Source organism: Mesoplodon densirostris, chromosome 11 (assembly GCF_025265405.1).
Source record: "Mesoplodon densirostris isolate mMesDen1 chromosome 11, mMesDen1 primary haplotype, whole genome shotgun sequence".
NCBI lineage: Eukaryota > Metazoa > Chordata > Mammalia > Artiodactyla > Ziphiidae > Mesoplodon > Mesoplodon densirostris.
This window is the reverse complement of record NC_082671.1, coordinates 83,207,640-83,235,084: the sequence shown is the minus strand read 5'-3', so window position 1 is coordinate 83,235,084 and position 27,445 is coordinate 83,207,640. Positions and strand designations below refer to the sequence as shown.

General features: G+C 35.5%; 1 protein-coding gene across 3 annotated transcripts; it reads left to right on the top strand.

The window, feature by feature from the left end:
• TMPO (thymopoietin) lies at window positions 1-27,172 on the top strand. Of its 3 annotated transcripts, XM_060111811.1 has the most exons (9): window positions 3-575; window positions 6,395-6,521; window positions 8,764-8,922; window positions 14,569-14,666; window positions 22,191-22,310; window positions 22,410-22,505; window positions 22,922-23,032; window positions 24,041-24,129; window positions 24,911-27,165. In XM_060111811.1, exons 1-9 carry the CDS (start codon window positions 297-299, stop codon window positions 25,194-25,196), a joined length of 1,365 nt encoding a protein of 454 aa, XP_059967794.1. In that variant the 5' UTR covers window positions 3-296; the 3' UTR covers window positions 25,197-27,165. The 3 variants fall into 3 exon arrangements, with proteins under 3 accessions (XP_059967793.1, XP_059967794.1, XP_059967795.1); XM_060111812.1 differs by lacking the exons at window positions 22,191-22,310; window positions 22,410-22,505; window positions 22,922-23,032 and having other exon boundaries at window positions 279-575; window positions 24,911-27,172; XM_060111810.1 differs by lacking the exons at window positions 14,569-14,666; window positions 22,191-22,310; window positions 22,410-22,505; ... (1 more) ...; window positions 24,041-24,129; window positions 24,911-27,165 and adding an exon at window positions 9,930-12,664 and having other exon boundaries at window positions 1-575.
• Window positions 27,173-27,445: the final 273 nt, after the last annotated feature.

The following is a 27,445-nucleotide window of genomic DNA, read 5'->3' as shown; positions in this document are numbered from 1 at the left end:
GGCGTGGGCGAAGAGCCTGCTCTCCCTTGGCCGTGGGGTGTGCGCTGGGGTTGGTGCGGACTCCTGGCTTGGCTGCACTGGGCCCCGCTTGTTCTGCAAGGGCTTTTGTGTCCGGCGTTGGCTTGGCTTTGTGTGCGCGAGTTTCCGCTGTGCTCCGTGACGCAAGTCCCGGCCGAGAGCTGTGAGACTCGGAGGCGGTAGCGCGGCCCCCCACCCCCCCCCCGGGCGAGGAGCGAGCGCGCCGGCGTGAGCGGCGGGTGCAACGGCTGCGGGGAAGGGGATTCGCCGCCGCCGAGATGCCGGAGTTCCTGGAAGACCCCTCGGTCCTGACGAAAGAGAAGTTGAAGAGTGAGTTGGTCGCCAACAATGTGACGCTCCCGGCCGGGGAGCAGCGCAAAGACGTGTACGTGCAGCTCTACCTGCAGCACCTCACGGCGCGCAACCGGCCGCCTCTCGCCGCCGGCGCCAACAGCAAGGGGCCCCCGGACTTCTCCAGCGACGAAGAGCGCGAACCTACCCCGGTCCTGGGCTCCGGGGCCGCCGCCGCGGGCCGTAGCCGCGCCGCCGTCGGCAGGGTAAGGACGCACGGCCGGGGCCACAAAGGCGGGCGTTTAGCGGTGGGCGCTCCCCCCCCCGCGCGCGCGCGCGCTCGCAGCCCTCGGTCGGGCCTCCTCGGCGGTGGGGCTATCCCCCCACCCGCCCGGGGGGCTGGCCTCTGGGTCTGCGGACGCCGGGCTCGGCCCCTTCGCCGCGGAATCTCGGGCTCTGAGAGGGAAGGGCGCCGGAGAGGAGAGCCCCGAAGTTAGGGCCGCGGGGCGCGCGTTTTAGCCGCGGTGTGTCGGGGGGTGTGAAGTTGGCGTTTGCTCTCGGGTTGCGTGCGGTTGATGGGCGCGCGCAGGCAGCTCTGTGTCCCTGGACGCCCGGCCGCCGGGAGTGGGCAGCTGGACTGGGACTTCCCTGCCCTTTTCGAAAGCCCTAAGAAGGGTCAGTTCGAAATGGCTACAGGTTACGTTTGAGCGTTTTCCCGCTTTATTAACAGAAATGACTAGTAACCGGGTCTCAGAGCGCTCCCTGGAGGGCAATTTGTGACATACTGATACCTAACCAAAATTTGAAATAAAGAAATTCCCGCCTTTTTATGTTTTTTGCATATGGAGGGCTTTTTGAACGGTTTATGTTTTTCTTGTTTGTGGTACTCCTTTCCAGTAGCAGGCCGTCTTTTGGCGGGGCAGCGTTACTCTAAATTAAACGAGCATTTTAAAATACACCTTTGAGCGGTTATCATAGACGCTCAAATATTTAAAAATTCTAGTTACTTAGGGCTTGGGTTTTAGGGGTTTTGGGGGTTGTTTTTCCTTTTGGTGTATTTGCATGAAGAAAGGAGAAGCTTCGGAATCAGAAGAAATGTTTATTTCATGACATTCTGCTCTGTCAGTGTTGCAATTTGGGATATCTAATCCCGGGTAAACTCAGATTGGCTCCAGCAAATGCATATTTCGTTTGAGAATAGTTGGGTTTTGTCCTCTGGGGTTTTATGTGCTTTAGTATGAATCAGCCTGGTTATCAGGCTGCAACTCATAATAGAATGTAGTTAAAACTAGTGACTGGTGTAAAGTACAATGCTTTGTAAAACATTGAAGGTGGAGTTCAGAGTTGTACTGATTACTAGTATAACTCAAAATGACTGCTTCTTTCAAAGTTATCTTAACTTTAGTTTTAAAAAATTTATCCAATGTATTTTCTGGACTACCCAGATGGAAATGAAGTAAAGATATAATAGACACATGTAGATTTAGTTAAATCTTAGCCTGGGCTTTAGAGAAATTGAAAACCTTATGTCTTAAATCGATGCATGGCACATCGTAGTGCCAAATAAATATTGGTTTGATAAGTAAAAGATCAATCGCATCTTCTTGTTTCTCATGTCTTGTTTTTGGATTTGAAGAAAGCCACTGTACTCCATAATAAGAAATTTATTTTTGAAATAAAGTATATCCCTTACCTGTTTCTCCCCAACCCCTCTGAAAACGAAAGTAATATTCAAACTATTAAGTCTTCTATAGAACCTTATGTTGGTCTCCTGTGCAAACGTATCATTCTTGAGCTGTGGAAGTATTTGGTTGTATGTTTATGATAGGATTATTCATTATTATTTTGATGATGATTCTCGCTGTCGACAGAAACAGCTGTCTCGGTTTTGATGTTTTTCCTTCAGCTTTTTGAAAGAGGGTATGTCCCAATCTACCCTGTGTTCTTTGGGGTGTAAGAAGACCTGAATGTAAAATTTTTTAATTTCGGTTCAATTATGCAACATTTTTGAGTTCCTGTCATGCGCTCTTAACTGCAGGAGTTTGATTTCTGCAGACCTGCCAACCACCATAGTTAATTTTTTAAGAGAACCTCCTATGTCCAGTAGCTTGTATCTCAATGTTTGAATCCATATAGATATCAACTGTGACAAAGACAGCTTTAAGTTTTTTCTACCTTGTGTATTTAAAACTCAAAAATGTGTACCCTGGGCTGGGTGCGGTGGTGTCAACAACTTGAAAAAGTTTATAGTGGTAGTTGGTCAGTAACGTCATTTTCCTCTTTAAAAGCACATTAAGTAAAAATGAGTCCTAATTTAACTAAGGAGTCTGATAAATTTTTTTATCAGGCATAGGGAAAAAATATATTGAATTTATAAGAAGACAACCTTAGACCATTTATAATAATTGGTATATAAAATTATCCTCCTTTTATATGTACAATATTTACGTTCTAGTCATTGTTAGCCCCATGTGTAATAACAGTGTAGAGTCACATTTCTTAAAGAATATTTATGATCTAGGAGAAAGCCAAATTATGTTTGACAGTTTCAGATAAGGCAGATTTTTTTAAATGGTGAATTTTTAACATTTTAAAACAAACATTAACATGGATTTAGCCAAGGACATAGCATATACCTTCGATTTAAACATGGGTTTATGAAGAGTATTTTTAACTATAGGAGAAATTGTTTCATTTCAGCCATTGCCATGGTCAGGTACACTTGGTGTGATAGGACAAAATATTTGCATGTTCAAAATTTCGTTTTCGTTTTTAGTTTTCTTATTTCTATGCTTTTTATGCATCTTGATGGTAACCAGTATTTTCCAGTGATGAAATTATCAGCATTGTCAACACAAAAATAAACATTTACATACAGAGTTGACGGTCTGCCTTTTAGTTCAGGGTGCAAAGCAGTGTAGCTGTTTGGAATCTATTGGAGCATAGCATTCTTGAATGGTCTGATCTGATAAATTATGAATTCTTAACAGGAAATATTTAATGACATGGAACAGAACAGTAAAGAGCATGTTAGATAGTAAAAGTTAAATCATAAATTGACCACTATATTCTACAGTAAGATGTTAAGTGTACAGACTTTTGAATCAGAATTATAGATTCAAATTCCAGTTCTGCCCTTATTCAGATGACCTCGAACAAAGAGCATTGCCTATCAGATGCTCAGTTTTCATCTGAAATAGGAATAATCTAATAGCAACTTAGAGGATTACTTGAGGTTGCATTTGTGAAGATGTCTAGTGCTCAGCAACTACAGCACGTCAGCTATTACAATATGTGATTTCTGAATTTTGTTGTCTTTATTTAATGCCAGAACAATACAATGCTACCATAATGTATTCAGAAGTGGATGAGGTAAGTTTGTGAAAGTGATGTATATGTAAAGTCTGCTCAAATGTTACCATATAACTGGGTATGCAGATTGCCTGAGTTACCTGAACAACTTTGGACTTGTTTCCTCTCTTGTAAAATGGGGGTATTAGTATCTATCGCATAGGATTTTTAGGATTCAATAAGTTAATACATATAAGGCACTTAGAACACATTTGGTATATAAATGCTCAATAGAATCTGTTCTGTAGTAATAATTAGTTATACTTCAGCATCTTTGCTACTAATGGTAGAGATTTAAATAAGAGTAGTTCATAGGTGATATCACAGAACTTTTGGATTTAAAAGTTGAAAAAGAAATTAGAGATCATCTGGTAGTTGGGAAGAAACTGGAGAACAGTGCCTGGCATGTAGCTGGTACTTGGTATTTTGACCAAAGGAAACTAAGAGATTACATGATTTGCTTAAAGGAACAAAGCTCTCTGGAGGCAGAAATCATTACAACTAATGGCTCCTTCTTCCTGGTTGAAACTGCTGGCTTGATAAATATGTATACTCCCAATTTTTATTCTTATGAAATTTGATATTTCATAGAATGGCATTAACTTTTCTGGAGCTTTTCTCCGTAAAAATAAAACTCAGGTGGCCCGTTATGAGCACCTGCTCTATTTGACTTACCTTATGCCACTTTATTGGCCTTTACTTAAAATTTCCTTGTACAGCTGTAGAGTTTCAATATGTTTTAAGAAAATGTGAGGGAGTTGGTCTCCTGCTTGGATATGCTAAGTCTTTGTTTTTTCTTAATAAGAAATTGGTTTTTTAAAATAAGTGGCTTATTTCCCCCTCACCAGATGGCACTTTGATTCATTCATTCAACAAAACATGTATCAGGTACCTATTCCTGTGTCAGGCACTCTTTTTAATTTTAGCTACTTGGGATACAATATGACAGTACTCCTGCTTTGTGTTACCCTCTTAAATATTACATCTAAAATCACCTGAGCTACATATCAAAATACAGATTGTCAGGCCCAATATTAGGACTCAGAATGGGGTAAGACTTTTTAAAATAGGGGCAACTTTTCCTAAAGTTTTGAGGTTTTGATAATAAACCAGACTTAAGGATTATTGTTCAAGGAGTTTACCATCTGGAGAAGGTAAAACATATGTACAGATAACTAATAAAAAGTAAGCAGGATGTAGTGAGTGCCAAAGACAGATTATTTCTTGAAAACCTCATGCTGCTTCAGGAAGTTGAAATTCCTGGATGTTTTGTTAGGAGTAGGATTTGAACACTCTTATGGTTAGAGGGATTTTTTTCTACAAGTAATCTGTACCTGACTGCTTTTTTTTGTTTAAAGTATTTATGTTACACAATGGGGTTTTCCTTCCCAACCTGTCCACACTTTTGGAATAGGATTAGGTCTCTTTGATTTAAAAAAAAAAAAAGAAGAAGTCTTCTCTAAAGAATTCAAGGATTTGATATATAGAACTCTTAGACTCTAGGCAGCTATTTTGGCATCAAGGTGTCAGTTGCTTAAGATTTGAGCTTGATGATCCTAGATTAGTACAATATTAAAGCCTTCTGAAAGTACCCTTGGTAACTTCACAGACATTTTAAAAATTGTATTGAAGATTTCTCATGAGTTGACATCATTGTTCTTATCTTCTTTATATGAAGTATTTCACATTTTTATTTGGTTAAAAAACAAATTCTAATACATGACCAAATAATGCCTGATTTTTCTTTTCCCCTCAGCATCACTGGAAAGTAAACAGCCCATACAGCTTTATGATTTTTGCTATTTTGCATAAAATATTTCTAGGATGCAGTATTGACTCTTCTGCCTTAAACAGTAATTTGGGCCTACATTGACTTTGATGTTTGTGGCCATCATTTAAACAGCCATTTATATTGTCCTCTGATGGTTACTGGGATTACTGAGACTAAAGCTATCTGCCACAACCCTAAAAGCTAACCATACTTTTGCTCCCTTACCCTGTTTAACCTTGGAAGTTTATATAGTTTTTCCAATAAAGAATGCCATTGCTTAAATTATATTAAAAACTGCCTTTAAAAGTTTTCTCAAAGCTTGTTCCAGGCTTTTCAGCTAGTCTTAGTGAAATGGTCATATAGACTATGTGTGGCAACAAAGCCGTGTCAGAGGTGATATGTAGCCATAGAGTCTGACTTCCTTCATGAGTCAAAAACTGGCTTTTAAAGTCACTGTATTACAAGAAGAATATTCATTTGGGCTTCTTAAATTTTGATATGCTTGTTTAAAAGAAATCATTTTTATACATAACATGTATAAACCTTTATGGTAAAATCTTAAACTTTCCTGGATTAATTTAAACTTTCAAGGATTATAGAAAAACCAGTAGTAAATTGTATTTATAGTTATCTGGATGAAAATGTTTAGACTCAGACTTTTTGCTCTTTTGAATTTTTGATGCCATCACCTGTTTAGATAGTTAACCAAAATTGACTATTTTAACAGTAATATCTAAAATTTGAGTTACTTGCTTGGCTTATTAGGTTTGTATAATTCCAGCTGAACTTAGAAAATACTTTTGAATAATAAGTTGCTTTTAATTTAATCAAATTGCTAAGCTCTACTATAAGTCAACTTGAAGTTAAATTTGCATGTTTATTATATGCAGTGTTATTTATATAGTGTCAATAAATGAACATTTTAAAATTCATGTGGAAATGATAACTGGACTTCGTTTACAGAAAGCCACAAAGAAAACTGATAAACCCAGACTAGAAGATAAAGATGATCTAGATGTAACCGAGCTCTCTAATGAAGACCTTCTGGATCAGCTTGTGAAATATGGGGTGAACCCTGGTCCTATTGTGGGTAAGCTGATAAAATTTCAAATATCTTTTTATGAAGCAGTACCCCACACTGTTTTCCCCTCTTGTCTAGCAGGTAGAGTTTTCGTTCTAAGGACCAGTCTGTCATTAATCATTTATATGACCAGGACCTTAGTTTCCCTAACTATATAAATGAGGGAAATAAAATGAGAGAATTGAACTAATTAATCCCCAAGATTACCTCTGTTGAGATTGTTTCGTATTGTGCCCATTGTCATACTACTTGATGAGACATATGGGTCTTATATGACAATTGAGGAAAATCTGAGGTAACATAGCTGGCCAAATTAATCCAAATCGGTAAGTTAGTGACAGACTTGTTAAAAGAACTCAAGTTATTCAATTCCCAGCATAGTACCCACTTTCAGTTATCATTAAAAGTACCTTTTAAAAAGTCTTGTCTTGATTGGAATTCAAGAACAAACTGAAAACTAAAGAACAAACCAAAAAGAGAAAACTTAAAAGTAAATACCCTGGATTTTCATCATTTGGTTACTGTTAAGTCAGTGAGTTTGCAAGGCTGATTGTGCCTTCATTTTGGAGGGTCTTGGCAATAACCTCAAGATGAGAAAGTTCTATTTGATCTTCTAAGTTATGTAAAAAAAAAATTTTTTTTTTAATTGACTGCATCAGGTCTTAGTTGCAGCACGTGGGATCTTCGCTGTGGCACAGAGGCTTTCGTTGCAGCACATGGGCTTCTCTCTAGTTGTGGCACGTGGGCTTAGTTGCCCCACAGCGTGTGGGATGTTACTTCCCTGCTCAGGGATTGAACCCACGTCCCCTGCATTGGAAGGCAGATGCTTAACCACTGGACTACCAAGGAAGTCCCTGTAAATTTTTGAATACTGTAGATTTGGGGGTTGTTTTTTACCTATAAGTGTACTTGCAAGTAAGAATTTACAATATTGTCTTTCTTTTGTCTTATTTAATGTACGGCTTCCCAAGAGATGATAATAAGCCTGTTAGTATAATTACCAACAGACGTTTGATACCCTTTTTATATTTTTCATTTAAAGTTACAAAAGGGGGGTGCTGAAGATATTGTGTATCAACATACATTAAGTTACATGTTGGTATACCAGTTGTTTATTTTTTCCCTAGCTTTATTAAGGTATAATTGACAAACGTACTTTTAAGGTGTACAACTTGCTGTTTTAATATACATGTACATTGTGAAATGATCACCATAATCAAGCTAATTAACATATCCATCACTTCACAGTTTTCTTTTATGCATGTATGTGTGGTGAGAGCACTTAAGATCTACCTTCCTAGAAAATTTCAAGGATGTAATAAAGTGTTGTTAACTGTAGCCCAAGCTATACTTAGATTTCTAGAACTTATTCATCTTGTGTAACTGAAATTTTAAGGCCAGCGTCTCCTTATTTCCCCCTCCCCAGCTGTTCATCTTAAGACTACTTAACTGTAACATTCTGAGATGTGTATTGTTTCTAAAAAGTATATGTTTATCATTTTATTCATCTTATAGAAATCAGGGAAAGACATATAGCTAGGTAAAACAGAAAGTAAAAGCTATTTTTGGTTTTAAATTATCATTGATGTTGAAATATGTTACCAAATTATTTATAATCAATTTTACTTTGCTATCTAATTGGCAAATCATTTCTCTTTGTAACACACATTTTCTGTAAAAGGTCATTTTTACTGCAGCAGTATATTGAAATATGATTTAACATCTTAAATTTACTCAGTGCTAGGTGTCAGATATATTCAATTTTTAAAAATGTGACTTTTAGGACTTTTCCCATAACTAAATGGCCTTTATAGGCATATTAGTCTCTTAGAGTTGTGGGATTTTAATCATAATAATTCAGAGGAGTACACTCTTTATAAACATGATTTTTCTACAAAGGCAAGTATATTACTTAGTACTAGAGAAATTACACAAAGTTCAAAACTTTTCAGTCAGAGATACTCAGTCATACATGGCTCTTCAATAGGTTATCCATAGTAAGACAAATCAATCTCTTATGTATTTCATTCTACAAAAAAAAAAAAACCAAAAAACCATTGTTATAATCATTTATTAACATCCCAGAAAAACACCTGTTTTAGAAAAGAATCCATTATGTCGTATTTTTAAGCATTTAAGTTTAGAAAAGGAAACAGTGAAAAGTAACACTTCAATGTTTCTAAAGCTAATGTCTGAGCTGGATCTTAAATAAGACACTACAAGTAATAAAGCAAATTCTGCCTTAATACAGGAACAACCAGGAAGCTATATGAGAAAAAGCTGTTGAAACTGAGGGAACACGGAACAGAGTCTAGGTCTTCTACTCCTCTGCCAGCGATTTCTTCTTCAGTGGAAAATACAAGACAGAATGGGAGTAATGACTCTGACAGATACAGTGACAATGATGAAGGTAAAATTTTATATGATGTTAATAAAGTATATAATCGAAAAAAACAAATTTTTTTCAGACTCATAAGATACAGTAACCATGAAGAAGATAAAATTTTAAATAATATTTCCAAGATATATGTAAATTTTGTTCATATCATTAGAGTAGTCCTCCAAGTAATTTGATTTAAATACCTTTTGTTGAGAAGTCTAAGAAACAGAAAAGTAGAAATGTCCAATTTTTATCACGTAAAATCACTCTTTATCTTTTTTGCTGCAAATTTCATCTTTCTAAGAGAAAAAAGTATTACAAGTAGAGACAAAGTTTCCCCAGTTATCCCTTTCTAAGTATCATCTCCACAGAAGCAACCACTATCATTAATTTGATGATTATCTTTCCAGCCTGATTTTAAATACTTTTTCATATGCATCTGCCTATTACATGGTATTATTTTATACTTGAAAAAAGATCTGTATAAGTGATATGCTAAATCTTATCACTTGCTTTTCTTTACTCTGTTAGATTAAGATCTTACTGATTCATTACATGTGTCTGATTTATTTCTCGTAATTGATATGTAGCAGTAGTATTTACATATGGCATGTTTTCTCTGTTCTCATATTGATAAGCATTTAAACTTATAGTTTTTGCTAGAAGATCTGATTTCAAGAAAACTTTATAGTAAATATTTTGACATGTTTTTAGTAGACTATTTTAAGAAAATTTGGCCATGGTATATAAATATTTTTCGAGTAGTACATGAAATAAACGACCTTTTAAAATTTATTTTAAGAACAACTTGACACTTATAAATTTTTAATTCATATGACTTGTTTGTTAATTTCCTGACTATTTAATGACTCAAATTGTTTATATCTCCATAAGCATTGCCTGCCAGGGCACAGTCTGTCAAATTGGTTGTTCTGAATGTTCCTTCAACAGCACTATGTTATTAGCAAAGAGGCAAAGAATAGAGTCAGCTTAAACACAAGTAATGCTTAAACTTCCTGCCTCTTTTGCCTCTACAGGAAAGAAGAAAGAACACAAGAAAGTGAAGTCCACTAGGGATTGTTTTCCTTTTTCTGAACTTCCAACTCCTCCCTCTGGTGGATTTTTTCAGGGTATTTCTTTTCCTGAAATCTCCACCCGTCCTCCTTTGGGCAGGACTGAACAACAGGCAGCTAAGAAAGTACATTCTTCTAAGGGAGACCCACCTAGGGAACCTCTTATTGCCACAGCCTTGCCTGGCAGGGAACAGATGCAGAAGTTAGCTTCTGGAGGGAATTTGTTTGTTTCCTCCAAGTCTAGCCATGATAGATGTTTAGAGAAAAGTTCTTCGACATCTCCTCAGCATGAACTCGCTGCCATGTTGGTCTCTGCTGCAGCTTCTCCTTCACTGATTAAAGAAACCACCAGTACTTGCTATAAAGACATAGTAGAAAATATTTACTGTGGAGAGAAAAGTGGAATTCAACCATTATGTACTGAGAGGTCCCATGTTTCAGATCAGTCAGTTCTCTCCAGTGAAAGGAGAGCACTAGAAGAGTCTGAGAGATCACAAGTAATTTCTCCACCACTGGCTAAGGCAATCAGAGATTACGTCAATTCTCTGTTGGTCCAGGGTGGAGTAGGTAGTTTGCCTGGGACTTCTAACTCTACACCCCCACTGGATGTAGAAAATATATGGAAGAGAATTGATGCACCTAATTTTCGAGAAACAGAATCCCTGTCTCCTCCACGAAAATTACCTAGACTCAGTGAAAAGTCAGTAGAAGAAAAGGATTCAGGTTCCTCTGTGGCATTTCAAAATATACCTGGATCTGAACTGATGTCTTCTTCTGCAAAAACCGTTGTCTCTCACTCACTCACTACCTTAGGCATAGAAATGTCTAAGCAATCACAGCATGACAAAATAGATGCCCCCGAACTATCTTTTCCCTTCCATGAATCTATTTTAAAAGTAATTGAAGAGGAGTGGCAGCAAATTGACAGGCAGCTGCCTTCATTGGCATGCAAGTATCCAATTTCTTCCAGAGAGGCAACACGGATATTATCAGTTCCAAAAGTAGATGATGAAATCCTAGGGTTTATTTCTGAAGCCACTCCACCAGCAGGTATTCAGGCAGCTTCCCCTGAGTCCTGTGATAAACAGTTGGACTTAGCACTTTGTGGAACGTATGAAGCTGCAGCATCAGCATTGCAGATTGCAACCCATACTGCCTTTGTAGTTCGGGCTATGCAGGCAGACATTAGCCAGGCTGCACAAATTCTTAGCTCAGATCCTAGTCACGTGCACCAGGCACTTGGGATGCTAAGCAAAACATATGATGCGGCCTCATTTCTTTGTGAAGCTGCCTTTGACGAAATGAAAATGGCTGCTTATACCATGGGATCTTCCACTTTAGGTCGCCGATATCTCTGGCTAAAAGATTGCAAAATTAATCCAGCTTCTAAGAATAAGCTGGCTGTTACTCCCTTTAAAGGCGGAACATTATTTGGAAGAGAAGTATTCAAAGTAATTAAAAAGCATGGAAAAAAACGCTAATAAAATTAAGAATAAAGACATCTATCTTATCTTTGATATGGGGGAACTGGCAGCTTTTCTAGGAATTTGAAGTACGTTTATGCCAGAATTTTCTAAGGTCTTTTTAGTCTCCAGAATAGGCTAATTTCAAAGTGTCAAACTTATACCAATTAAATTGCAGTATAAAAGTAATTGCCTACATATATCTGCCTTTTTTTTAGTTGCACAGAAAGAAAGCCTGATACTAACAGTTTAAAGCTTTTCTAGATCACATTTTTTTCTCACATAGTTCAGTCTTTCCTATTTTAAGATTTTACAACTCTTCAAAACTAAGAAAATTCCATTAACTAGATTATAAGTTGAGTCTCCATGGTTTTAAATATTACTGAATATTTTATTACTTTCCAGAACTGGTCTACATATTTTCTCACTTGTGTTGGTTTTTACTGATATCTACAGTATCGTTCGTAATAGTCCACATCAGTGCAACTCAAAGTGCCAGTCTACAAACTTACTGATCCACAGATAAGATAAGCGTGTACCAGAATTTGAATCTAGATGAATGACAGGTTTTATTTTTGTGGTAAAACTTTATTGGTAGAGGAAAGACAGTGCGCTGATTTACATTCTGGCGTAAATGCCTCGTTTTTTCATGGACTGGTAGCAAACAGTTGGTCTACTACACTTTGAGAAATACTGCTCTAGACCATAGTATTCTGGGATAGTGCGTTCTCACCATCACTGTAAAATTATAGTCAGATGAATTAGGAAAGATGGGACTTTTTTTTAATATAAGTAACACTTTTAAGGTACGTTGTAATTCATGTATGATTAGGCTTAATCTAAGCTAAATTCTAAAAGCAAATTTAAGTTATTAGGTTTTTTTTAAGTCATAAGAAATCATACTATATCCCAGTTTCTGTGTGTCTATATAAAGCAATATATTATTCTCTGTTTTCATTTCTGTGATTGTAAGATGAGAGAGACTAACTGTAGAGGCACTTGATAATCGAATTTCTTTGTATTTTTATGGAAAATAGTAGTATTAATTATAAACAAAATACAGTCCCTTAGGACTTAACAGCCATTACTATATTCTTAGACTAACCTATCCATCTTTGCAGCTTTCTGGGAGTAATTCTATTTGTTATTTGTCTTCTGAAATGTACATGTATACATGTACCTACTAAGTACTATGTGATTTTTTTTTAATGTATTACTGTAGAATGCTTTTGCAAATTCAATAAAGTTGTTAAATTTGAACAGTTTTGTGTGGTCTCCACAAACATGTTGTATGTGTGTTTTATTCTTAGAGTTACAACAAGTTAGATACTTGTGTATGAACAGCATCCCTTTTCCATTTCATAACTGAAACTCACTTGACATTCCAATGGTATAACTGAACATATTCAAATTATTAAATGTTTGGTGTTTTTTTTTTTTTTTCTTTTTCTATTTGAGGACCATGGGTTTGGGGTGTTTTTTTTTTTTTCTAATTGAAGTATAGTTGATGAGGACCATGTTTTTATTGGCTATTGGAATTTAAGTTTGTAAGAGGAATTACTCTGTAACCAGATATCTTATTTGTTTAATCAATTTCTGCTCAACTACTATTGGGTTCTTTACTTTTTGCTTTCTGATTCTTAGGTTCTGAGTTAACGTAAGACTTTATAATGCTAAAGATTGTCCCATAGATAATAGAGCCATTAATAGAATTACTGGGAGGTGGGGGATGGAGTTGATACCTTAATCCTAAATAAAGATAGAACTATTTGAACTAACATGGTAAAAAAAAATCACTGTTTATTTTTGGGAAACTTGCAAGTAGACTGGACTGACTGGTACTAGGCTAGATATTTAGCAAGACACATAACTATCTTGACTACTTTTTAGCACAACTGCGTTGAATTCATGCAAAACTAAGCTTTTGTTTAAGAGTTGACTCCATTTCTGTCTCATAAGAAAGTAACTTTTTGGTAATAGAAGTTTTAGAAGTGACAACTGACATTAATTTTGCTATACTATGATAAATGGCCACAAATACGTATACACTAACTAAGGGCTTCCCTGGTGGCGTAGTGGTTGAGAGTCCGCCTGCCGATGCAGGGGGCACGGGTTCGTGCCCCAGTCTGGGAAGATCCCACATGCCGCGGAGCGGCTGGGCCCGTGAGCCATGGCCACTGAGCCTGGGCGTCCGGAGCCTGTGCTCCGCAACGGGAGAGGCTACAGCAGTGAGAGGTCCGCGTACCGCAAAAAAAAAAAAAAAAAAAAAATGTAGAAGCTAACTAAAATTTTTATCGAGTCTCTTGAAAAGTCTAGCCCTTCAAATGGTGATAAAATCAAAACTAGGAGAATGGGATATTGAAGCCTATGAAAAAAGATATACGTATTTGAGTTGTTATGGTAATAACCATCATGGTGATATGCTAATATACATGCACTAGCTTCTCTTCCAAGAAATGGTACTTTATTATGGGGGAGGCTGAAGAGGAGTGACCTGTGATTGGTTGTACTTTTCTGTGAACAAGGTTCTTCCTTACCTCTTCAATTGTACCCAGGGTTTTTATAGTCACATCAAAAAAGGACAGACTTTTGAAATGCACTTATGTATTAATGTCATTGTACTTATTTATTGTTATTAGCGGCTTGATACCATACACGTTTTTTTCAGTCTTAAAATTCACTATAGCTTTTTCCCTTCCATATTCTAAATTTTAATTTAATAACTAACCTTTGTTTATGTAGTAATAATGCACTGTATGGACAAAAGAATGGTAACAACTATGTATTCTAATGTACTTTTCCCACTTCCTAATTGTTTTCAGTGAAAAGCCTCCATGGGTTTTTACTTTGTTTCAGGCTATTAGTCCCAGAAAAAAGAAAGAATAAACAGGAAGAAGTGGTGATCATATTAAGGAGTGGGGGAGATAAACAAAAATGGAATGAAATAAGAATGGAAAAGAAAAGTTTTTAAAGACAGAAATTGCAGTTAACCAGTTTGGGTCTGTTGAGGTGGTACTAATATACAGACTTATTTTATGTATCAGTGTGCCCCAAAACCAGGGTTCCAGAGTAATGTTAGGATGACATTGTAGTTTATTGTGTGTCTCAGAGAGTAATGATTTCTCCGATGTTATTTCCAGACTCTAAAATAGAGCTCAAGCTTGAGAAGAGAGAACCACTAAAGGGCAGAGCAAAGACTCCGGTAACACTCAAGCAAAGAAGAGTTGAGCACAATCAGGTATCTTTAGCTTTATGGTCGCTGTATTCAGGTATATGTAATCTTCTGACAACACTGATTTGCCTGTGTCCCTGCCTTTAGTTCATAGTTGACACCCAAAATCCAGCGCACTCAATAAAGCATTCATTAAATGGCACTAGAAATCTAAACTTTGTGTGTTTTGTCAGTAGTGTAGCCTGTGTTTGCTGTAAAAGCAAGTGTTTAATGTCTCGTTTGTGTTTGATTCTGTGTTAAGCATGGTTCAGAGCCAGTCATACTGCTTTTTTAAGAGACATATTTTAAAAGGTGGAAATACCTAAGCAATTTTGATATAATAAAAAACAGGGGAATGGTTTTATATTTGTGTCTTTGTCTCTAGATTTTTGACTTTGCTTTTATTTTTGCCTGTCTTATAATAATTCTGTGGCTTTTCCCTCAACTCTGAAGCTAGTCTGATCCTAAGACCACACTGTTTTCTTTCCTTATTCTAGACGAAAATTCACCTTTTTATGGGTGAGGCAAGATTCAGTTTTCCAAAAGGAAAATGTAGGAAACTAAGGGGAAAATAAGCACAGGAATAATGAACTCAGTTTACAGAGAACAAATCATTGACTAATCAAGCATTGATTTGGCTGACACTTTACAAGTCAGCTATCCCTAGAGTCATTTTCCTTACCCTTTTTCTGTCCAGCTGGAAGATTTGTCTAGTTGGCTATTTATCTTTTCCATTTTCTCTTTGTCATTTTAAAGTCGCACATCATCAGTGGAAGTATTCTTGATTTCTTAAGCCATGTGTCTTTCTTAGTTTGATGTAGTTAAGTTGAATTTCAGAACTATTTGTTAGAAATGAGCTTGGTGACTGTATGGAGAATGTATAGAGCTTTGAATGAAAGAAAATTTGGTTTAATATTGAACCAAAGACTGGAATAAATATTTTGTTGGCTTTTTATCTGTTGTTGCCAGGGAAGAGCTGCAGGGGCACTCTGAAGAATAAGGAAATAACAGAGCAAGAGAAACTAGGAAAATCTGGTGAAGGACACTGAAATGGACAGACATGGAGAATTTTGGTCCAGTTTATGTAGGCAAGATGGTATAGTGCTAGCAAGAATGCATTGACTTGTCAGATAAGAGGTTAAAAGGAGGGTGGGAAGATGGTTTTAAATATGGTTTAAGGGGTAATTGTTTGACCTGAGGAATCTAAACTGAGGGACAGGATAAATAGTCAAAGGAGAGAGTAGATTTAGGAAATGAGAGGCAGGATTAGACAACGGCCTTATACAAATTTTTTTTTTTTTTTTTAATTTTGGCTGCACTGGCTTTTCTTTGTGGCGTGCGGGCTTCTTCTCTAGTTGTGGCGCGTGGCATGTGGGATCTTAGTTCCCTGACCAGGGATTGAACCCATGTCACCCGCATTGGAAGGCAGGTTCTTTTTTTTAAAAAAATAAATTTATTTATTTTTGGCTTTATTAGGTCTTTGTTGCTGCCCACGGGCTTTCTCTAGTTACAGCGAGCGGGGGCTACTCTTCGTTGCGGTGCTCATCGTGGTGGCTTCTCTTGTTGCGGAGCATGGGCTCTGGGCACACGGGTTTCAGTAGTTGTGGCGCATGGGCTCTAGAGCGCAGACTCAGTAGTTGTGGTGCACGGGCTTAGTTGCTCCGCGGCATGTGGGATCTTCCCAGACCAGGGCTCAAACCTGTGGCCCCTGCATTCAGGCGGATTCTTAACCACTGGACCACCAAGGAAGTCCCACAAAATTTAAATCATATGGAAGAGTAAAGGGAAGAGTTTACTGACCCTTCAGTCACAGAACCTCAACAGCTGTCAACATTCTACCAGTTTTATTTTATCTTCACCTGCACCCTGCAGCATTTTTAATTCCTCTGGTTTTGTTGTTTGTTGCTGAAGTATATTAAAACAAATCATTGCCATCATCTCATTTCACACATTAAAATGTCAGTATTTCAGTATATATCTCTAAAAGATTGGAGCTGTTTTTTATTTATATATATTAGATATATATGTTAGATACGAAATAATTATTACTTTTATTTGGAGTGATAGTGGCATTGTGTATAAAATCTTTCATATCTGTGTTCAAAGCTTTATACATTCTCCATACAATAACCTCCAGTTTCAGAAATATCTTTTATGATTGAATTATTCAAATCAGGTTCCATACAAACTCCACATATCATTTGGTGTTTTTGATTTTGTTTTGTCTTTTTTTATTAATTTATTTAATTTTAGCTGCATTGAGTCTTCATTGCTGCGTGTGGGCTTTCTCTAGTTGCGGCGAACGGGGGCTACTCTTCATTGCGGTGCACGGGCTTCTCATTGCGGTGGCTTCTCGTTGCGGAGCATGGGTTCTAGACACACGGGCTTCAGCAGTTGAAGCACGCAGGCTCAGTAGTTGCGGCACGCAGGCCCTAGAGCGCACGGGCTTCAGTAGTTGTGGCCCTTGGGCTCAGTAGTTGTGGCTCACGGGCTTAGTTGCTCTGCGGCATGTGGGATCTTCCCAGACTAGGGCTCGAACCTGTGTCCCCTGCATTGGCAGGTGGATTCTTAACCACTGTGCCACCTGGGAAGCCCTTGTTTTGTCTTTTAAGTCTGTAGCTATTTCCACTAAAACGGTTTCCCGTCCCTCCATTTATTTGGTGAAGAAACCAGGTTAGTTCTCTATAATATTTCTCACATTGTGGATTTGGCAGATTCCTTCTTCAAGGGTCGTTTAATTTGCTCTTTCATACCCTGGATTTCCTGTAGACTGGGAGTTAGAACTATAGTGGGGCTGTGCAATAGACCTTTCTGTGATGATGGAATTGTTGTATATCTGCTGTTCATTAAGTAGCCACTTAATACTTGGAATGTGACTTGTATGGCTGAGAAACTAAAATTTTAATTTTATGTTATTTAAATTTAAATAACTACACGTGGCTAGTAGCTATCATTTTGTACAGCACAGATCTAAAGGGTTGGTTAGATTTGAGTTCAGTTACTTTGACAAGAATACTTCACAAATGGCGTTGTGGCCTTCACATTGCATCATTTCAGAGACACATGATGTCCTTTTGATGATGCTAAAATTAATTAGTAATAGGTTCGGGCGTTGAAAGCCTGATTCATCCGTTATAAAGTTCCACGTCGCCCTTTCATTTAATGGTTATGACAGCCATTCTGATTATTTCCTAGATCCATTATTTCATTTGAAGTAATGAAATAATGGATCTAGGAATTCTCTGATTCCTTTACATCTATAACTGGAATTCTTTTATAAAGAACTTTCCCTTGTGAATTGCCTAGTTACCTTGAAATAAAATTCATATAGGAGAGCCAGGATAAATGCTTACATGCCTTTTATTTGCCAGTTATCAAGTTAAAAGTGCTTTAGTCATATTGAAAAGCGATCAATAATATCTTTTTACTACTGTGGTTTTTATATATTTGATTTATGATCAATTGCAGTCATTATTCTTTTTTCACATTCAAGTTGTACCATCTTTAGCCACTGGGAATTACTGAGTTGATTCCTGTATCCTTTTATTGACCCATTTGTCTTCGATACTTTCTTGTTTGCTGGCACAATAAGAAGTCCTGGGCTGTATATTTCCTGCCTCTTATCAAGTCAGTCATTTTTCCAAAGAACCCCTTATGCTTTTAATAGAAAATATTATTTGTAAGCTACCTACAGCCTGGATGCTAGGGTGTTCATTCCTACTGGGTTGTCATTGTTCTAGGCTTTTTCAGTAGGTAAAGCTAGGAGTACTTACTTTTTAGAAAGAGAAGATAGGTCATGAATTCCTCAAATTTATGAATGCAGGCTAATTTCTAGGTGTTACACTTGTATCTCTTTTCTCTTATGCTGAGTATCTTGGTTCTTAAAATAATATTGTTTCTTACATAATTTTCACTATATATATGTTTCTAAATAACAGTATTACTACTAATAGTAAAGCTGCTAATTGTATTTTCAGATGGGGGGCAGTTTTTCTTATGTTAAGGATATAAAATCAAAATACTGTGCTTAAAGTCACTTGAAAGAATTTTTTTCTTTCATATTTATTTTTTAATTTTTGAGAATATATATATGGTTTTATTTGGGCAAAAGAGTCAGAAATCTGGCTTCTATCTTTGTTCCTTCTATCCATAGGTTACTATTTTTATTAAGTTTCGGTTTATATTTTGTTTCTTTTTGAAAATATAAGTAAATAATAGATTTATATATTTATTTATGCTCCCCTCCATATATGAAAGACAGCCTACATTGCACATTTCTATTTTTCTGTTTTTAATCTAAACACTTATCCTGAGATCATGTCAAGATATAGTATAGCCTTCTTCCTCATTGCTTCCTCATTGCATTATACCACTGCATGGTATTGCATTTTATGGATTTACTGTAATTTATTCAACCTCTTTCCTTTTGATGGATATTTTGATTTTTTGTTATTGATTATTCAGTTATGTGCTATTCTGAATAATGCAAAGGTGCACCAGTGAACAGCCTTTTTACATGTGTTGTTTCATGTTTTAGCCAGTTTATCTTCAGGAAATCTAGAAGTGAAATTGCTGGGTAATTTTGCTAGATGTTAGCAAATTCCCCTGTGTAAGAGTTGAAGCATTTCGCATTCCCACAAGTAATGTATGGGAGTACCTTTCTCTAATGGAGGAATATGGTGCTGTTTAAAAAAAAAAAAGTTAATATGAGTAACCATATTGGTCATGTTTTACTTAAATTAATAGTTCTTTAAAGTAAGGTGGCTTTTAATTCTCTTGATTTTTTTTTATAACCTAGTTAAAGCTTGTATTTTTACTGAATGAGATTTATAGCCTCCTTTAATAACCCAGCCCCTTCATTCTCATGTGCCTCAACTGCCTGATGTCTTCTGAATAACTTTTTACCTGATAGCGTTTTTTTGTTTCTTCCTCCTGTTGTCTCCATGATAAATTGAGGTCTTTCTATAGAACATCTTGCTGAAAATAGATGACACTACAATCCTTATGCTGGCCACCGAGCATATAGCAGTCGCATTACTAATTTTATGTAGCAATGAGTTTTTCTTTTCAGTCAATAATTGCTTGGTCCATCTTACTCTAAGTAGTTATAACTGAATTGTAATTTTTGTTTTTTATTTACATTTTCTTCTCAAAGTCACTTGTTGCATAGTGGATTCTGGTAGAAAAAAATTTTTTTCAGTCTTCAAGGTATCTTTTCTGGTTGTATGAAAGATAGCTTTCTGTGAAGATGATTAATTCTAAATTAGATGATAGGCAAGAACTAATAAAATTGGTTGACAGTCCTCAACCAAAGAATTTAATAAACCTGAGCAAAAGAAAGCATAAATGATTTATAGTGAAAAGTGTCCATCCTACCCCTGTTCCCAGCTATTTCCACAGGCATCCAATGAATTTCTTGTGTTTTCTTCCATGGGAGAAAATTTTAAAATCTCTAAATAAATGGAACTTGGCCTTTAATTTCAAAGATAACTAATAAAAATGTAAACTTTTTTTTGTATTAAGTGTAATAGTTTCAATAGATGTTTGGTAAAATTTTTGATGAAGAGATTATTTCAGTTATTTATTCAGAATAAAACATAACAAATGGAAAGTCCTGGAATTTGGTAGATAACCAATTTTAAGGGAAAAATATGTCTCTTCTTCCCCCCTCCTTACCTTCATGGACATAGGTAAAATATCTAGGCTTTATATTGTATTAGTTGCATAATTGATAACTTTATTAGCCCTTTAAAGTAATGTTCTTTTTAATTCTTCGAGGAGTTTTTAAATATTGAGTATACATTGATAATACCAGGTAGACTATCAAACTAGAAAATTTTAAAAATACTCTCATTTTTATTGGCATTGAGCAGTTGACTATTAAAGAGGAAGCAGTGTTGGAAGTAGTTTGAAAAAAATACTTGGCTTTGAGATGCATTGTAAGTCAGTTATGTTATTCTCAACCCTGGCTGCACATTAGAATCCCTTCAGGAGCTACAAAATTTAATTAAGCCCAGGCCAGTCTAGAAGAGATTCTGACTTAATTGGTCTAAGGTGGGATTGGCGCACTTGGTATTTTTTAAAAGCTTCCCAGATGATACTGTGCCACCAGGATTGAGAACTGAAGATTAAAACTAGTGTTCCCTTCTACTCAAATAATCAGGAACTTAACTATTAATAAGCATCTATTATATGTGTGTGTAATTTGTTTACAAATTTGTCTTTTGACTAACAATGTTTGCATTCAGCAAATTTTTCCTAATTGACAGCTGGAAAAGAAACCCAGAGATTCAGATTGTGAGTCAAAGGGGAAACTCTTATAAAGTCAATTCCAAATATAGATAAATACAAAACCAGATGTATGAAACTATGTCTGTATCTTGCGGTGTTTTGGTAGCAATGCTTCCAGCCAAATAAGTGTACTTATTGGATGACTGCTCTTGTCCTGAGATAAGAGTAAAATATATCTATCTTTAAAATTAATAGACACTAACTTAGATATAAAAACATCAGTTATCTACATAAAATATTAGCTTGAAAGCAAAAGTGATACTATAAGCATATTCTAGTATAACTCATCATTGATGGATGTCTTCTAGTTAAAAGAATTTAAAAGAATCATCCGGTAATAAAAGTTTCAAAAGTTGAATAACTTGATCCTTGGAATGTAGAATCTCAGGCCTCACCCTGGAGCTACTGAATCAGAATATGCATTTTAACAAAAGCTTCAGGTAGAAGCACTAGTCTAGTGCTTTTCAAACTGTTATGTGAGGACTGCTAAATTATTTTTTAAATGAGGAAAATCAGTCGACTTTTCCAAGGAGAAGTAAATCTGGGACTGGAAATGGACAGTGGTCTATCCCTATTACCATTTTTTCTTTTTTTTTCAGTAGAGAGGAGTGAGTGGCACTGAGTCCTGGCAGTGACATTTTAGGCTTGCCTGTTCACAAAAAAGATGACCCATCAAATTTTTGTTGCTGCTCAATTTTATTACCTATTTCTAAGATGAGTTTGACACCTGGGAACTTTTAAGTCAGATAGCTGTGTATAGATTATTGAAACTGATTCTATTTAAATAGTCCTAACCGTACGACAAGAATAATGTTTAATCTATGCTAACAATTATAAAATTTGTATTTTGTTTTAAGAGGAAACTGACTTGTTATATATAACAAATGACTATCTTACAAGTCAAGATCAAGATTTGTTTAGACAGCTAGAGATGCAGCTATGATACTGGAGCCAGATAGTAAACAGCAAGTCACAAAAGGAGCCAGTGATAAATTGATGTCTTTTTTCCCCCTCTCACTTTTATCATAATATGTGAGCTCCTATAGTTGGACTCTAATGTATTTTACCATATTTTAAGTGTTTTCTTATGCCTACATATCTATTCAGTCAATACATCTGAAATATTTTGAGGGCATAGCATTATTTTCTAATGCTGGCATTTGGAAACTTTTCATGGATTCTCAGTATGCTAATATGGCCATCGTTATTAAGGTGTTTGATATTAGAATATGACTTTTTAATGTGTTGATGCTTGAATAGAGCTATTCTCAAGCTGGAGTAACTGAGACTGAATGGACAAGTGGATCTTCAAAAGGCGGACCTCTGCAGGCATTAACTAGGGAATCTACGAGAGGGTCGAGAAGAACTCCGAGGAAAAGGGTGATGCAAGGCTTATTGCTTAGAATGGGGTTCTCAGATTGGTAGGGTTTTAGTGGTTATTTTATATTTATTGTTTTTGTTTTGTTTTCAAACTAACAGGTGGAAACTTCAGAACATTTTCGTATAGATGGTGCAATAATTTCAGAGAGTACTCCCATAGCTGAAACTATAATGGCTTCAAGCAACGAAACTTTAGTAAATATGTTTCATAAACTATACAAGTGGTATTTCTTTGTAAATTATCCTTTACTTAGAATTGGGGAGGTGGCGAATTTTGGCAAACCTCAAACACATGTTTTTAAACATATTTTAAACTCATTTTCCCCATATAATTCTGAATTTTAGAAGTTTTCAGTGTAGCCACTTTAATATATATATAATTCATTGTGCAAGAATACTTAGTGTTATAAGGATACTTTTTTGCTAACATGTTTAAAGAATAATAAGGCTTCCTTCACATATGAAGCACTAATGCATTTCTAGGTTCTTATGCCTAAATTTTTGTTAAGGGAAAGTTTCAAATATTAGAGAAATCGACTATCATTTTTTCTTTTAACATGTCTTTGTTATGTTTGGATAATTCTGAGTCTGAATAATTTGAATCTTGGCAGGTTGTCAATAGGGTGACTGGAAATTTCAAGCATGCAGCTCCTATTCTGCCAATCACTGAATTCTCAGACATACCCAGAAGAACACCAAAGAAACCATTGACAAGAGCTGAAGTAAATGAATGAAATTTAGATCGATGCTATCATTGATCTTTTAATGAAGAAATATTTATATTTGTTTTTTGGAGTGGGAGGGAGCAGAGCTTTCTTTGTGGGGTGGGGGTGTGTCTATGTGCATATATTATCTTAAAGACATACTTTATTAGTGACAATGGAAAGTAATACCGTATGACATGCTAATACTGTCCTCTTGCTACTACTATGTGCCTCTTTAAGTTCCAGTTTTCAAGGGAGTGCTCATTTGTGTGCTGCTTGTAATATGTTCTCTTTGTTACAATGGATGTGAGTTGAAAGTGTTACCTGGGCTGTGGGGGAAGCTATACTACCTTTCATTGAAAGGTCAGATAATGGGACTTTAAAGTGACTTTGTATTATACTTGAATTGATTAACTCCTGTACAATTAAGCTTTAAAGTACTAACTGCATGGATACGTTATAATTTGAATGATTCTTTATCAAAGATTATTTTGATCTGGGCATAAAGGTAATTTAGCAAAGCAATCAGGTTGTTTAAAAAATTATTTTATGTTTCTTAAATTAGGAAGATTGGATTGACTCTCTAGTTAAAAGCATATACTAAAATTTGTTAAAAGATCCATCTTAATTTGATATCTTCTATATTTGATCATTTATTTTATTACAAAATTAACAGGAAGAAACAATGTACTTTTAATGTCAATGAAAAGCATTGGAGGGAACTTACACTGCCATATTAGCTGTACTGAAATTTTATTTTTTGTGTTTTTTGTTTTTAACTTATTTGAATGTGTGCCCCCCATTACAGCATTAACATATCTTCACACTGAGGAAATTTGAAGAGAGCCTTGGAAATGTATGGATAATTAAGCAATAATGAATTCAGAAATGGCAGTTGTAAAAGTTGGATAGATTTAAGTGCATTCTGTTCTCCAAAGCTTCTGTTTAAAATTATGTTCTAATTGTTGCACATTTACACTAAATTTTAACTTCTGGTTGTTTTTTTATTTGTTTGTTTCTTATTAGGTGGGAGAAAAAACAGAGGAAAGAAGAGTAGAAAGGGATATTCTTAAGGAAATGTTTCCCTTTGAAGCAGCTACACCAACAGGAATTAGGTATTCAGATACACTGAAACAATTATTTAGTGTATTCAATTAAGGCATTTTTATTTATTTATTTGTTCCCACCTTTACTGAGGTATATGTGACACATTAAAATGTATATATTTAGGGTATACAACATAATTATTTTATATATACATACATAAACGAATTCTAATTTTTAATTCTTCACAAAATTACTGTACCTCTGCTCTCATAAGTAAGCTGTTCTTTTTGGGAGCACTTTAATTCTTCTAAGCACTAACTAGTTCATATTCTTGAAAGTTGAGTCAGTTTCAAAATTAACTTTGTTAAGCTGAAAGGTTGTAAATAAATCATTTACCTACTCTTTAATTCTTACTTCTAAATCTAAACTGAAACCTGGTAAGAAGGAAATCGGTTTTATTCCTGAGAGTCTCTCTTTTCTAATTGAAAAGACTGCTTTTAGATATCTGTTGAATTGTTTCCTGACTGAAGGAATCACAACCAAACTACCTTATTTTTTTCCTCTTATCCCCTAAATATATTAGCTTGAAAAACCCTTAAGAAGGCAAATTTAGTGAATATTTATAATACTCTGAATATTATTTTCTAATAAAAGATACAAATCTAACTCTTCAAATGAAAAATGTGTAGAAGTTTTTAAATAGGTTGACTGATGTCACTGTTTATATTATATGACAGTTTTACCTCAAGGAATGTGTTTGGAATTAGGAGTGATAATGTCATTTTATGTTATTTAAGTTATGACTTTATCTAATATTTGTTTTTCTCTTCCTCCTTTCACTCCCAACAGTGCTAGTTGCCGCAGACCAATCAAAGGGGCTGCCGGCCGGCCATTAGAACTCAGTGATTTCAGGATGGAGGAATCTTTTTCGTCTAAATATATTTCTAAGTATGTTCCCTTGGCAGATGTCAAGTCAGAAAAGACAAAAAAGGGACGCTCCATTCCCATGTGGATAAAAATTTTGCTCTTCGTTGTCATAGCCTTTTTTTTGTTTTTGGTCTATCAAGCTATGGAAACCAACCAAGGAAATCCATTCTATAAGTTTCTTTCTAATGACTCTAAAAAAGTCAACTGAATGATATCTCTTTGGCACATTCAGCTTGGTCTCCTATTTTTAATAACTGTTAAAAAAATTTGTGTACACTTGACTCAAGAACAAAAAAAATGTGATTTCACCTCAGTAAATGTAGTATTCCATTGAAAAGCAAGCAAGATATATATAAATGGACTTCATTCAATGTTTTGGACTTCGGACTAGTAGGAGATCACTTCGTGCCATATGAATAATCTTTTTTAGCTCTGGAACTTTTTTGTAGGCTTTATTTTTTTAATGTGGACATCTTGTTTCTTTTTTGAGAAAAAATGTATATTGTTTTTGTGTATTTGGGAAACAAGAAGGGCAAAACATGGTAGTATAATGTGAAGCTACACATTTAAATACTTTGAATTCTTACAGAAAAGATTTTAAGAATTATTCTCTGCTGAATAAAAACTAGAGACATCTGAAACGTGAAATTCGGTAAGAAAAAGTAACTTGAGATTGTAGTTTTGGTGACTGCAACAAAGTTTGGTGGTGTTTATGGGGAAAAGTACAGTGATAATCTCTTCTGTAACTTTTATTAATAGTAATGTTATTGTTGTAGCCCTATTGTACTCACTTTTTAAAAGATACCTAGTATTGTGAATGTCCTACTTCGGTAAGACCCATTTAAATGCAGTTGATTTTTAGCAGGGATCTATCGGTGCAACTTATACATGTTTTAGAGAACTGTTAGCTGGCTGTACATGTTTTTAAAGACTGTTTAGCTAGCTATAAGGCTATAATTAGAAACTTGTACTTTTTATTTACAGCAAAACATTTATTCTATCAATCCGTTACCAAAATATTTTTTAGATAAATAGGTGTGTGTGTGTTTAGAAGTGAGAAATTTTAAACACCAGTCTTAGGTTCCATTTGGATTCATTATTGAATTATCTTCTGTTACCAAAAATGCATTTTGCCAAGTTTTTTTTATCCTATATTTCCCAACATAATTTGATTTGAAAGAATGTGCTTTTAAAAGCAAAAAGTATGTGCTTTTAAACTACATAGTAAACTTTCCTTGGATACACAGTAGTTAATGCATAAATTTTTAAACTCTGAAATTGAGGCGGGCATTATGATTTTTGTTTACTTTTGAAATGATTAACTTTATCTTTGTGGTTGATTTATTTTTTTTTAGCTAAAACTTACCTCATGTATAACTTTGTTCGGGAAAGTAGTAGGTAATTGAAATTTCAGTAGAATCAAGTAAAACAAAAATTTTGATTTAATCATGTGAGTTTCAACTTTACAGTCATTGACAATAAAGCACATTAAAAATGTGTTATTTTTCAATATCTTCTGAAATAAAAAAGATACTTTTTAAAAAGGAAAAGCTGAAGATGTATATTTAGACCAGCACACAATTTTGATTTGCATCAGCCATAGTCTGATATTTAGCTTTTAGATATTTTGTAGACATTTTTCATTTTGCAGCTGACCAGAAATATTCGTAGGTCTGGTCTCTGCAAAGGCAGTGGGAAACTTACTCCTAGATCAGAAATGCTTGCCTCTCCAAGTAAAAGTGTTTTGAGATGAGCCACAGAGGGAGCACGTTTCATTCAGTGTTGCCTCTATACAGTAATAGCAGTCTACTTTTACTTTTTTTGTTTTTAAACTTTGATTCCCATATTGCTTTCAACCTTTTGTTTATAATTAGAAATTGTGAGAAACTGCATTTAATGTTCAGAAATGTGGGAAGATAAATCAGACTTAATATGTATGTGAGATCAATTTTCTAATAGGAAAGGTATGGTCCAAAATAGCAAAGTAGGACCAGGTAAAACATGTAGTCTTTTTTTTATTTTTTAAATGTGTACTTGGTCTTTTGTCTGTGTCTGTTTTATTCCACTAGAAAAAATGTGTCCTTGATGTAAATGCAAAGCATTTCTTCCTGATTAAAATTGTAGATGTAGACTTTACAATTTAATTCAATAATAAAAAAGTAATTAACCTCTAGTTTTGTCATTGCAATAAATACTTTTCAAATAGCACAAGCTATAAGGTTTCCTGATAACGTTTTGTATGTGAGATTTATGGATCGTTGAATTTTAGTTCTCTTTTCAGTCTACTCCTTTATGTTTTGCTTCTAATCATCGTAGTAATCTGGTCCTCTCTTGTTCCTAGGTAAGCAGTGTATAGGCATTATACTTACAGAATGTTGTAGGGAAGCTCTCAGAGGCACCTCTCTCACTTTCTACAGTATAGCAACTAATACTTTTCAGTCTACATTTCCTTTTTTC